At 36.2% G+C, this 14,068-nt stretch overlaps 1 protein-coding gene across 1 annotated transcript in view; it reads left to right on the forward strand.

Moving 5' to 3' along the window:
- The window catches only part of CDIN1 (CDAN1 interacting nuclease 1), a 97,113-nt gene extending 86,130 nt beyond the window's left edge, over positions 1-10,983 (forward strand). The window contains exons 9-11 of the mRNA XM_083373911.1: positions 3,448-3,513; positions 8,671-8,776; positions 9,941-10,983. Of these exons, the coding sequence (XP_083230037.1) occupies positions 3,448-3,513; positions 8,671-8,776; positions 9,941-10,151 (383 nt within the window). The 3' untranslated portion in view covers positions 10,152-10,983. The remainder of the gene's footprint in view (positions 1-3,447; positions 3,514-8,670; positions 8,777-9,940) is intronic.
- The last annotated feature ends 3,085 nt before the right edge of the window (positions 10,984-14,068 follow it).

A 14,068-nucleotide genomic window follows, 5' to 3' on the forward strand; every position in this document is an offset into this window, starting at 1 on the left:
AAAAATAACAAAAAAAGCTTCTTTCAACATGTAAAAAACAAGAAAAAAGTTAAGGAAATGATTGGTCCATTAGTGGGGGAAAGTGGCAAGAAGGTGACAAGCAACAGGGAGAAAGCAGAACTATTTAACTCATTTTTTGCATCTGTCTTTACACAAAGGGAAAAAAACAGTCCAACCTATCAAAAACAGTGCCATAAAAAACAGAATAGAAACACAAGTTAAGATAAGCAAGAAAATGATAAGTGAGCAACTGTCCAGTCTAGACGAGTTCAAATCACCAGGACCAGATGGATTACACCCCAAGGTTCTCAAGGAACTGGCAGATGTGATCTCAGAAACTGGAGCACTGGGGAACTACCAGAGGACTGGAAAAGAGCTGCTGTAGTTCCCATCTTCAAAAAAGGAAAATAAATGGATCCAGGAAATTACAGACCTATCAGCCTGACCTCAATACCTGGGAAGATTCTGGAAAAGATAACCAAACAACAAATCAGTGAGCACCATCCTAGAGGCAAACAAAGTCGTTACTAAAAGTCAACATGGGTTTGTCAAAAACAGATCATGCCAGACAAATCTTATTACATTCTTTGACCAAGTGACAAAACTAGTGGACCAGAGGAATGCTGTAGATATAATTTACTTGGACTTCAGTAAGGCATTTGATAAAGTAGATCACAACCTACTACTTGATAAGATAGAAAAATGTGGGTTAGATAGCATTACCACCAGATGGATTCGTAGCTGGCTGACAGGCCGTACTCAGCGTGTGGTCCTCAATGGAACCGCTTCTACATGGAAGGAAGTGTGTAGTGGGGTGCCCCAGGGCTCTGTTCTGGGCCCAGTGCTCTTCAATATCTTCATTAATGATTTGGATGAGGGGATAGATGGGGAACTCATCAAATTTGCAGACGATACCAAGCTGGCAGGAATAGCCAATACTCCAGAAGATAGGCTTAAGATACAGAAGGATCTGGACAGACTTGAACACTGGGCACTATCTAACAAAATGAAATTCAATGGTGAAAAAATGGTTCTACATTTAGGCAGGAAAAATCAAATGCATAGGTATAGTATAGGTGGTACCTTGCTCAATAGTAGTAACTGTGAGAGGGATCTCGGAGTCTTAGTAGACAATCACTTCAATATGAGCCAGCAGTGTGCTGCAGCTGCCAAAAAAGCCAACACCGGGCTAGGCTGCATTAACAGAGGGATAGAATCAAGGTCAAGTGAAGTACTAATACCACTTTACAATACTTTGGTAAGGCCACACCTGGAATACTGCATCCAGTTTTGGTCACCACGATGTAAAAAAGATTTCGAGACTCTAGAAAGGGTACAGAGAAGAGCAACAAAGATGATTAAGGGGCTGGAGGCTAAAACATATAGGGAACGGTTGCTGGAATTGGGTATGTGTAGTTTAATGAAGAGAAGGGTGAGGGGTGACATGATAGCAGTGTTCCAATATCTCAGGGGCTACCACAAAGAAGAGGGAGTCAAGCTATTCTCCAAAGCACCTGAAAGCAGGACAAGAAGCAACGGATGGAAACTAGTCAAGGAGAGAAGCAACCTAGAACTAAGGAGAAACTTCCTGACAGTTAGAACAATTAACCAGTGGAACAACCTGCCTCCAGAGGTGGTGAATGCTCCAACACTGGAGGTTTTTAAGAAGAGACTGGACAGCCATTTGCCTGAAATGGTATAAGGTTTCCTGCCTGAGCAGGGGGTTGGACTAGATGACTTCCAAGGTCCCTTCCAACTTTTATTATTATTATTATTATTATTATTATTATTATTATTATTATTATTATTATTATTATTATTATTATTATTATTACTACACTGGAAATGAAAAAGATATCTTACTTGTCGAGATCTCAGAACACATTTGAGGATAAGGAAGAAGAGCTGATCAAATGGATGATAAAGCTGTTAAGAGAAATGCTGAACATTGACAAACAAGAAATGAAAAGAAAAACTGAAGAAGGATAGAGGCTGTTTAATGAATATAAATGGGTTGAGAGTTCTTCCAAAAATACTTCAATCAAATTCTCTTCCTCATTCCAAACAATATATACAAAAACAGAGGAAGAATTCCTTGACTGATGCACTGACGTGGAAAGTTATTTGGCAAAGGAAGAAAGCTAGAGTAAGACTGAGGAAAATAGAGGTTTTGACCTACTAGATAGGATATTATACTATAAACAGATGTTTGAATATGCTTAAGAAAATAAATAACTGTTAGAAATAAAAGTATTATTATACTTTGTTATGAGATGGGAAATACTTTGTTATGAGATGGGAAATATGAAAATTCTAAAAGGGTTTGAATAAGGGAGGTTTTTGGTTACCAAATATAATTTATTATGAAAAAATTATAAGCAATAGAGATATTTTGAACACAGATGGAAAATTATTTTTTTTTAAAAAAACTGGGAAAAACAGGATATTGAGTGAACAAATCAAGTGCAAATGCAATTGAGATATGTTCTGGCTAGAAAATATATTTTAAACTGACACTATTGATATTATGTATAATACCAGAAAAATGTGATGAAGATATCTATATTTAATTGTATATGTATTAACAAGAATTGTATTTGTCCAGTATGGAAAAATGCATACCATCAGAAGAAGAGTGGATCAAGGAAGCACTGGATGGTGTAGTATTGGAACTAGACTGAGAAAGTTAATATATACCACTGAATTACCAATGGACCTAGACAACACATTGTTTATTAAGTACTCATGATCGTAAAATTAGAAAATTAATAAAAGATGTATTAAAAAAAGAAATTAATAAAACTGACAACAGAAGAAGGAAAAAAATGCCCTATGCTACAAATCTTTCCTTTCATAACAACCCCTTGATTTATGCCTATTGAGTAGGAGATGTGGGGAGTGGGGAGAGAGATTGTGAGGGAATATACAATTTTGGGAAGTCGGCTTATTAAAATTTCCTTCTATCAGTGTAGTGTTTGAAGTCATTCCAAGAACTCTGGGATAACATCTGTATCTATGTTGTATAATAATTTTTGAGTGAACACTGAAATACTAATTTCTAGTGAAAATCTAGATTAAGATAAAGGTATATCATGTCTTCCTTGCAGAAGCACTAGAGGTTTCTTAAAAATATTTGCAGGAGTTTCAGTCAAGTAAAATATTTCTTTATTTTGAACATTTTTCAGTAACAAAGTACAATATGACAGGTTGAATTAATGATGTCTATAATGAAGGCATAAAAATGCAGAGATAGCAAAGAAGTGTTTTTAGATTCATGTTTCAGGTTTACCAAGAAGGTTCATTTAAACTGACACAGCATTGCATGTATTAGAAGGATATGTATGAGTGCATTAGCAATTCTTGTACCTTTGTTCAAAAGCAAATTAATTGTTCTTCTATCAGCTAATAGAATAATACTATTGTTTATATCATCTATTCTCTCTATAGCTGAAGATCAGTTACGTGCAAAGGGTTATGACAAAACACCAGACTTCATTTTAGAAGTTCCAATTGGTAAGTCCATAATGTTTTTTTGTTTTTCTAATTGAATTGTTTATATTAAATGCTAGCAATCTTAGTAGAATTATTCCAGGTATGTTTTAATCATAACCTTGAAGTGAACAGTAGTGAACCAGTTCCATTAAGAATTTATTATGGGAAATGATCTGTTTGAATGCAGTTGGTTGTACATAATAAAGTAGACCCTTATTCATGAACAAACGGATTATAGATTTTGTCTTTAAAATTTGTAGAGTTCTTTGTTGGATAAGAAAAATATTTGAAGACTTCACTGTCAAGATAGTCTTCAGCCAAATTTTTGGATTTGCTGCAGAAATAATGTCCAAATATAGTAATATACAATATATTCATTATTTTTATCTCTTAATAAAATTTATATAGCTGCCCATATCACAGAAAACTACTCTGAGTGGTGTAGAACAATCCAGTAAAACATTAAAAATATAAAACAGTTATTATCCAAATCATTATATAATACTTATTTAAAATTTTACATTTATCACCATGGTGCTAATGATAGACTACATTACAGAAACCAAAAAAGCTCCCTTAACTGGTAGTTAGATCAAAGACATTCAGTTGCATTCCACTTACCAAAAATTCCCATATTTCTCTGTGGTGATTCGTTGGACCAGACTCTTACATACAGAAGAGAATTCCAAAGCTAATAGAAATGTATGTAGGTACTGACAATTTATAGCTACCAAATCTACAAGAGTAACCCTAGGCAATGTATAGAGAATAAGAAAACAGAAAAATAATAAAAGTTTCTGTTGCTAAGTCTCCATAATATAACACAAGCTTGAGGTTGAAAAATCATTCCTCCTCTAGTCAAAAAGACTACAGTATAACTAAACACAGGGCTCATTTAAGCTAGCCCAAATGCCTGCAGAGACATCCAAGTCCAATAGTGTCAAAACTGTTGAAACCTCTGAAGGGATGTTATTCCACAGAACAGAGGCTGTAGACAGAGAAGGAATGACTCCTGGATCCATAAGATGGTACGTTAGATGGGATCAGAGCATGCCAACCCAGCTGATTTTGATGGGGCAAACAGAAACAATGGAAGACAAGTGATCTTACAAATAACCTGGCCTTGAGCCACATAGGGTTTTGCAGATGATAAATTGGACCTAAGAGCCAATGGCTTGCTGAACAGAGGTGCTACATGGAGGTCTTGAAAAATGCCCAAAGCTGTCCAGTCAAGTTTGGGGGAGAAGTCTCTTTTAAAGGCATTACACTAAATTAGTCTAGCTCAGCTTTCTTGCAGGATCTTATTTTCTGCTTGCTTATTTATTATGTGTGTGTGTGTGTGTGTGTGTGTATACATACTGTATAAAGGTAAAGGTAAAGGTTCCCCACATGCGTGCTAGTCGTTTCCGACTCTAGGGGGCGGTGCTCATCTCCGTTTCAAAGCCGAAGAGCCAGCGTTTGTCCGAGGACGTCTCCGTGGTCATGTGGCCGGCATGACTAGATGCCAAAGGCACACGGAACGCTGTTACCTTCCCACCGTAGTGGTCCCTATTTTTCTACTTGCATTTTTACATGCTTTCGAACTGCTAGGTTGGCAGAAGCTGGGATGAGTAACAGGCGCTCACTCTGCTACGCGGCACTCGGGATTCGACCCACCAAATTGCCGACCTTCCGATCGACAAGTTCAGCGTCCTAACCCACTGAGCCACCGTGTCCCTTCACATACTGTATATACACATACATATATATATGTATACAGACAGACAGACATGTATAGATAGATATGTATAGATAAATACGTATAGATAGATAGATAGATTCCTTTAAGAATCTGAGGCCAGCGTTTATATTTTTCCCACATTAGGTTTTTCTTCAAAAGAATCTTGTAAGTGAGAGTTCAAATCTAGGACTCCCTGGCCATATATAAATACAGTGAACACTACATTATTGTTCCAGTATGATTTGCTTGAAAATGTATATCATCTTCCAGAATCTTCTCTGCAATTTCTAGATTGTCATCTGAGATGTGAAATCCAGCTTCTAACATCACAATAGTCTTGCAATGAGGAAAACAGTTGCAGAATGAATAAATAAATGCTTAAATAGTTATAAATTAATCAGTGTGATGAGACAATCAACATGTCATAAAAACAAGTAATAAATGATGTAATGCCGCTTGGGGTGTATGTGAAAGCCCTAATAAGCAGGCATATACATAGAATGAAGGCTACTGCTAAGCTTGTAAGCAGCCCTGAGTCTTCGGAGAAGGGCGGGATATAAATGGAATTAAAATAAAAAAATAAAAATAAAAATAAAATACAGCTTCATTACCTAAACTTGGCTTTCCACCAAAACAGACTGTACACTTTTTCCTAGTATAGAGTGATTCTATACAACTGCAACAGAAAAAAACTGCAAAAAAGGAAGTGCTTATTTCAGTATACCTTATTACTTATTTTCTGGAGTTCCCATTCTTTTTTGTTAGTTATGATGCCAGCTACCTTTACAGCGATTGTGATACCCTATCCCTTAGCTTTTTCCTCTGAATATCTTTTATATCTATTTCTAAAGTTCCTGTGGTTCTTGGGCCTCAAACTTATTTTTCACAGTTCTGTGTCTCCTTTCAGTGGAAGGGTTTTTCAGATTTGATTACTATAAGAAGGGAAATTTGCATAACATTTGAGGAAGGAAGATGTAACTGTCCAGACAATGACTCTCTTGACTGGAGCAAGAAAAGAAGCATTCTCTCCTCCCACCTGCTTCATCTGCCTCCCCCCCACACACACTTTTCTCTCTCTCTCTCTCCCCTGCATACAGCTTAGTTTCTATGTTACCAATCTTCGCCTATTCATTTCTGTCTTTAAATCTACCTGTTTCTATTTTCCTCTCCTCGTCTCCTCCAGTTCTATAGCAATAGCACTGATATATCACTTCATAGTGCTTTACACCCCTTTCTAAGCAGTTTACAGAGCCGATTGCTTCCAACAAACTGGCTCCTCATTTTACCGACCTCGGAAGGATGGAAGGCTGAGTCAACCTTGAGCCGTTCAGAATCGAACTCCAGGAGTGAGCAGTGAATTAGCCTGCAGTACTACATTTTAACTGCTGCACCACAATGGCTCTGTGTTCTTAATCTCTGCAGATTTCATCCCTCTTGTACTTTTCTCTCCAGATTTCCAAACATGGTATTTTTCAAACCCCTTCCTCAGTAAAACATTTCACCAACTTTTTTTTAAGTCAACTTAATTCATGACATAGGGATTAATTGAATAGGAAAGGATCACATTTTGGAGAAAGTTGAGAAATTAATGACAGGACTTACTATTTGACAATTATTATTTTTTAAATCCATTATGATGCAAATTTTGCTGTGTTAAAGCATATATAGGTAGTCCTCAATTTACGACTTGTTGTTTAGCCACCATTTAAAGTTATGACGGACCCTCCCACCAAAAAGCTAGTTACAATCCATTTTCAAAGTTATGGCCACTACAATGTCCCTGAAGTCATTACTTACAATTTCCTGTAGAAATGCTACAGTCCCCCCCACATCTCCCCAGCCATCTCACCCTATCCCAGCCCAGCCACTCAGCTATATAAGGGATTGTCAAGCTAACTGCAGAGATTATCAGCACACACAAGGCTGTTGCAGCTTACAGACCTTGGGTTTGCTTCATACCCAACCAATCAACCATCCATGCAGGACTTGGCCTGCTCCTCAGCCATCTCCAGGACCCAGCAGCTTCTGAGAGAGGTGCCCAACCAAAGTGAGGGTCAGCTTTCCTACAGAGGCAGCATCATGTTATTCTGCAAGCACATGCTATTGTCCCGATCCTGTAGGGAGGCTCCATTTTTAAAACCTTTTAGAGCCTTACCAAAAGCCAGTAGGGTTAAGGCAAATATAATTTCTATCTGGGTCTGAATCCTGACTGAAAAGGCACCAGATAATTCACTTCTTCCAAATTGATGAAGTTCTGTTTGAAAGTGACAGAACATGCAATCAAGATGTGCTCCTTGTGATTGGAGACTAAAATGCCAAAATTGCAGTTTGGAAATTGTAGTTGGACTAAGTGGCTTAAGAAACCAAACTGAAACAGGAGAACAACTTATCAATTTCTGCCACTATAATGATTTCTTCATAGCTAACACCCAAAAAACCCCAAAATGACCCTTCTATACATGGACATCACCAGATGGAGTACCTACAAATTAAAAAAAGGTGAAGAACTCATTTAGAGCATCAAAAATATGGCCAGGTGCTGAAGAAGCAAGATAGAAAAAGAATTGAATTTTTTTAACTGTGTCATTGGAGAAGATTCCTGAAAACATTATTGTGGATACTAATAGTAATAAAAAAATGATAAACAATTAACCTAGAGTTCGCCCTGGAGACCCAAATACCATGCTCACATTATGATACTTCAAATACATTATGTGAAGACATAGCTCTCTGGAGCAGTCTCCAATGCTGGGAAAGGTAGAAAAAAGGGAAGAGAAATACCAATAGAAAGGTAGATGGAATCAGTTACATGGTAATGTATGTATGTGGTCACCAAGAGTCAACATCAACTTGATAGCATATAATCAGTCAAAACTATCAATGCCCTAATGCAAATAGTTCAGCAATGTGAAAACAAATGCTGAGTGAGATCCTTTCTTCTTCCACATATTTAAATGAACTAAATCCTTCAAAGGGCAGTACTTCTGAAGGAAAGTATTCTTTTCTCATTATTTTTTGTCATTGTAATACAACTTCAAACATAATGAAGTAGACATTTGTTTGTTTATTCATATGTTTTCTCACATATTTAGTTTATCTCTAAATAAATACATACTCTTAAAGGTTAAATATGCTTAACATAGATGTATGTCTGTGTTAAAGAGCTAGGCCATGGCTATTCAATCTTTTGGCTTCCCTAGACTGCATTGAGTGAAGAGGAATTGTCTTGGACCACATATGCAATTTAAAGTTTATGATCTTGTGGTACTGCATTATCAGCTGCCCACGGTTACCTGTGGCCTAAGGGCCACAGGCTGGACATGCCTAATCTAGGCTGTCCATTTCAGTAAGTTTTAATGAACAATTTTATCTGAGCAATTTTATTTTTGTCTTAATTTTCTGTGATTCTAAGAATTGTTTAAAAATCTCAAATTGTCATGCATTTTTTTTCTTTTTAGCTGTAGAAGGTCATATCATTCATTGGATTGAAAGCAAAGCCTCTTTTGGTGATGAATGCAGCCATAAAGCCTACTTAAATGACCAGTTTTGGAGCTACTGGAACAGGTATAGCTTCATTTTTATGGGCTATAGACAATATAACTTTGGTACAATATATTTTTAAATACAAAAAACTCCCTCCTCCCCCTCCCCTCTCCCCAACCTTCCCCTCCCCTCCCCTCCCCTCCCCCCTCCCCGACTTCCCAGAGCTGAATACAGGGTATAATAATACAAACATAAACTAAAATATGCTAATAACAAAAATAACATATTAAGTTCTATCGGACTTTAACTCTCCATAGTCATAATATTAATAAAGTAACAAATGACTAATCATACATCATAAAAATCCACTACTTATTCAAATGCTAAATGAAACTTTTTAGTCCCATATTTATTCTGAATATATTCAATCCATCTTCTCCATTCCACAATATATCTCTGTTGTGATTGATCTTTCAAATATGCCGAAATCTTTGCCATTTCCGCCAAATTGGAAACTTTCAAAGTCCTCTCTTCTATAGTCGGCAATTCCTCCTTCTTCCAGTATTGCGCAACTAAAAGTTTTGCCACCGTGATTAGATTCAACATCAACTTAGTATCTATTACTGTAGTATCTGTAATAATACCCAATAAAAACAATTGCGGGGAAAACTTTATCCTTTTCTTAAATATCTTTTGCATATTCCACCAAATTTTAATCCAAAAAGCTTTAACCTTTTTACAAGTCCACCATTATAACTTTGGTATTATTGTCAATGTTAGTACATTGTGCTTGTTTATTTCATCTTGCCAGACAAAAGAAAAGCAGGATATAATTTTTGAAAAGAACTGAAATTATTGTCTTTGCTATAATTACTATATTCTGGTTAGCACTACATTATAGAGCTAATATATGGTGCAGCGTAACCCATTTTTGAAAACATAAAAGGAATTAGCAGATTCCTAAATATAAGCTTACAGTTGGACCATGAGGGATTGTTGTTGTTTTTTGTGTAATATTGAGTAAGGCTATTGGCCCCTCTAGCATAGCACCATCTAATGTGAATAGCGCCAGATCTTCAATTTCTCCATTACTGACTTGATCCTAGTGCTGAAATTTAAGATCCTGACAGGTTAGGAGTAGAGAAACTACAGATTGAATATATGCATCTACCTGGATGCTTTAAACTTTTGATGTGTTATTCAGGTTTAATATTTTTGCTTCTTATTTTATATATGTACAAGAAGAATGGGCAACACATCACATTTTCAACAGGTCATGGGCATGAACATTGCACCTATTAATTCCTCCTTAAGGAGCTCTATCTTTACTAGAACTAGGTGGTTACACCATTCCAGGAATATGTATACATTTGCAGGAAGCACCAAGTGTTTGCGACATAGTGCTTTGGAATGGGTGTGGGAACATTGTTGGTATTTCTTAACCTCAGATACATAATTTCCTGGGATTCTACAGTTATTGTGTGAGGTGAAGAAAAGATTCAACTTCTTCAAAAATACACCAACAGCATACTTATCCATATCAAATAGCTTTTGCGACAAATCCATAGAGTTGTACATATCTAATACATAGTATCAGAGGTGCATGATAATGTAATTCACTGTAGTTAAATTTACTTACAAAATTGTCCTTTTTGATATTCTGTATTAATAAATGAATGCATTTATGTAATCAAACACCTTACTATGTAGCAACTACACTGTCACTAAAACCTTGCAGTATATAAAGATGTATTCAGTTTGCATATATTTCTTGTCTGTAAATCAGTTTAGAGTGTCTTAGATTGTATATTTAATGAGAACTTGAAGAAAAATAGTTTGCAACATTTTAAAAATGCACTAACAAAATCTCTTTATTAACACGGATATTAGATAATTTCTCATAATGGGAGAATTTACTCTTTGAATATAAATAGCAAACCTTCCATATACTGAGATCTATTTTTAATCGTAAACTGAATGTTTTTAATACTTTTCAATGCATATTTTAAAAAGAAAAAAGTACTTCAATACTCTGTTATGTACTGGGCTCATTAGTAATACCACGTGGGTTGCTGGAGCAGCTAACGGCTCTCCAGCAACCCAGACTACAAGTCTCCAGTGCTGCTATTGGCTATCCCTAGGAGGCAATGGTTGCTTCAAACCTATTGGCTGCCACCTAGGGGCTAGACTATATATTGCGGCTAGTTGCAGCCATTTCCCAGTTCTGATTCTGCATGAAATAAACCATGAATTTTCCTGTACTCATTTACCTCGTCTTCATTCCTGCACCAAAGAACCCGCTACACAACACTCTAGTATTCTGAATTGTCAGAATGTGTTCATTTATCCACTTGATTTTTTTTTTAATAAAAAGATCTGGAGCATGATCCTAAATATGTATATTTAGAAGAAAATTGTGTAAATTGTAATTACAACTCACTAAGGTTAGAATACTTTGTGTACTCTTAAGTAATGGTGGATTGTTATATATCTAGTTATACAATTGCAGCTTTCAGTGCTACCTTGCAAATTAACTTCATAATTTGCTGTGTAGTAAGTACTATTACGACTAGAGCTGGATTTCATCTCATAAAAATACTATTTTTCTGCATAAGAATAAACGTAAAATCTCATCTTCAGTATTGAAGATGAAATTCCTATGCATCATTATTTCAGAGACATAAGTGCAAATTGATGTAAGAGACTGAATTAACCTAGTGAATACCTGAGTAATAATGTTATCAGTTGATTTATTAAGTGAAGGTTAGATTGTGTGGACAAGTTAAAGAAGAAAGACATACTTTTTTATCACAGTGGCTACAAGTAACAGTTTGGGATTTTAAAATATTGACTTAATAGAAACCATGGGAGTTATATTTGTCAAGTATCTAGGAAAACTATTCATGCATACCCAGTATCCAAAAGCTTCGTTGGCCACCAAAACACAAAGATCTGAAAGGTTATTCTTCTTCCCACAAGGTGATGGCTTGTTGACACATTTTGACATGCTGGCATTATACTAAAGCATTTTGATTTCTCTCCAACACTTAGGAGTTGAGGACTGGTTAAGCTATTGGAAATTCATAAATTATTCATATTATCTCAGTTACACACAAACCCTTGTTTTAAGATTAGTAGCTTTAGAAATTGGGCTGAGAGGAATTTAGGATTTGTGTATTAGATCATGCAATCATTGGGCTGGAGGAAAAAATCTTGAATCTTCCCAATAGAAAATGAATTGCAATATTCCCAAAGAAAGTTTATAATGCAAAACACTTACAGTGGATGTTCTCTGTTAGTATTATAGTTTTCTTAAACATTTGATTTAATGGATAATGCATGAAATATGTTGCACAGTTGTGTGTTTGCAGTCCAAATTATTTGGGGCAGACTGTTATTTGGAACATGTATTCTGGCAAATTATTCATTTTTTTTATATTTCTAAAATAGTGTTTACTGCTTCCCATAAAAAAATAATTAATCTAAAATTATATTTGTAGTCTTCAAAACCAAATAGCACCATTTGCTTCAGCTGTAATGATAATACAATGTTAAATCAACAAAATGTGTAATTAAGATTACATTGGCCAAAGAATATCATTTTCAGGTTTTTTTTCCAGTTTTTAGTTACTGAGCATTTTGTTGGCATGCCTGATTCATGAGAATCATTTATAAGTTCTTTCATTTTCCTTTTTTTTTAAAAAAAAAAAATAGAATATAATTTCTTACATTGCTTAAATTTACCTTTATTTTCTGTTCCTTTAATTTTGTCACATCATTGGTAGTTATCCTCTAATATTGACAGAACACTTTAGAATCCATATATGTTAGTACAAGACATCACTTTCAATTTCCTTAGTATTTCTCTTTCAGATTAGACAAGCATCTAGGCTTATGTACGATAAAAGCTGACAGCATAGATCTTGCTATGCTTACCAAAGGCCTGGTCACAGGCAATCCACTGTGTCAAAGAAGGTCAACCTCTACAAAATTTAACTTTCAGCATTTCTTGTAATTTTTAATTGGCATTCCTTTTTTATTTTACCTTATACAAAAATTGTAGAAACAATTTTTATTTACTATACTGCAATATATACTGTGAAGAGCTATTGTATGCTCATTTATACATATGCATTTCACAGTATGAGAAGTAGCTGTCCATAAGCATATCCATGAGTTACCAATTTTTTTCCATTTAGAGAATGGGCCTTGCCTGTCTTTCTTTTTTGGGCTTTATAATTTTTACACTGGCTCCTGTTGTATTGTCTGCCTCAGTTTTAAATTCAGGTTTCGGTGCTTTGTAGTGCTTTGTAGTGCCCTTGCTCAGTTCTAGGAATAGCAAATGTTGGCTGGCGACCCCCAGGGGGAGGGCCTTCTCTGTGGGAGTGCCAGCCCTGTGGAACCAACTCCCCCTTGAGCTCCGGATGGCCCCGGATCTCCGGTCCTTTCGCCGCAATTTCAAAACTTTCCTTTTTCATCAGGCTGACCTGGACTGACGACGGGTTTTTAAAATGTTTTAATTTTTAATTGTTTAGTTAATTTATTTTGGGGCTGTTTATTTAATTTCTCTTAACTTTTGTATTGTTGTTTTTATTGTTGTTAGCTGCCCTGAGTCCTTCGGGAGATAGGGCGGCATATAAGTCCCAAAAATAAAATAAAATAAATAAATAAATAAATAAATAAATAAATAAATATAGCTGAACCCAATTTGCCTTCAGTATGACACAATCATCTCATCGTTGAGATGGCCTTTAGCAAGATGGGCAGCATACAAGTGTGATTAGTAAATAAATTACTGCATAAATACCCAGGTGCACAGGACAATTTTACATCATCCTATGGGTTTCACTCTGCTACAATATATAGTGTTGCCAGGTTCTGTGCAGCGGCACTCAAAATTTATTGGACAATGACCTTTGGTGGCTCAGTGGGTTAGGATGCTGAGCTTGTCAATCAGAAGGTCGGCAGTTTGACAGGTCGAATCCCGAGTGCCGCGTAACAGAGTGAGCGCCTGTTACTCGTCCCAGCTTCTGCCAACCTAGCAGTTCGAAAGCACATAAAAATGCAAGTAGAAAAATAGGGACCACTACGGTGGGAAGGTAACAGCGTTCCGTGCGCCTTTGGCATCTAGTCATGCCAGCCACTTGACCACGGAGACGTCCTTGGATAAGCGCTGGCTCTTCAGCTTTGAAATGAAGATGAGCACCGGCCCCTAGAGTTGGAAACGACTAGCACACATGTGCGGGGTAACCTTTACCTTTACCTTATAGGAAGCAAGGCATCACAAAAGGACAGCAACTACCTTAATGGGTAAAGGGGATAAGAGGAACAGCAGGGGCAATGAAGAACAGAGTGGCAGAGATAACAGAGCAT

This window comes from Vipera ursinii, assembly GCF_947247035.1.
Source record: "Vipera ursinii genome assembly, chromosome: 1".
In the NCBI taxonomy this organism is placed as follows: domain Eukaryota; kingdom Metazoa; phylum Chordata; class Lepidosauria; order Squamata; family Viperidae; genus Vipera; species Vipera ursinii.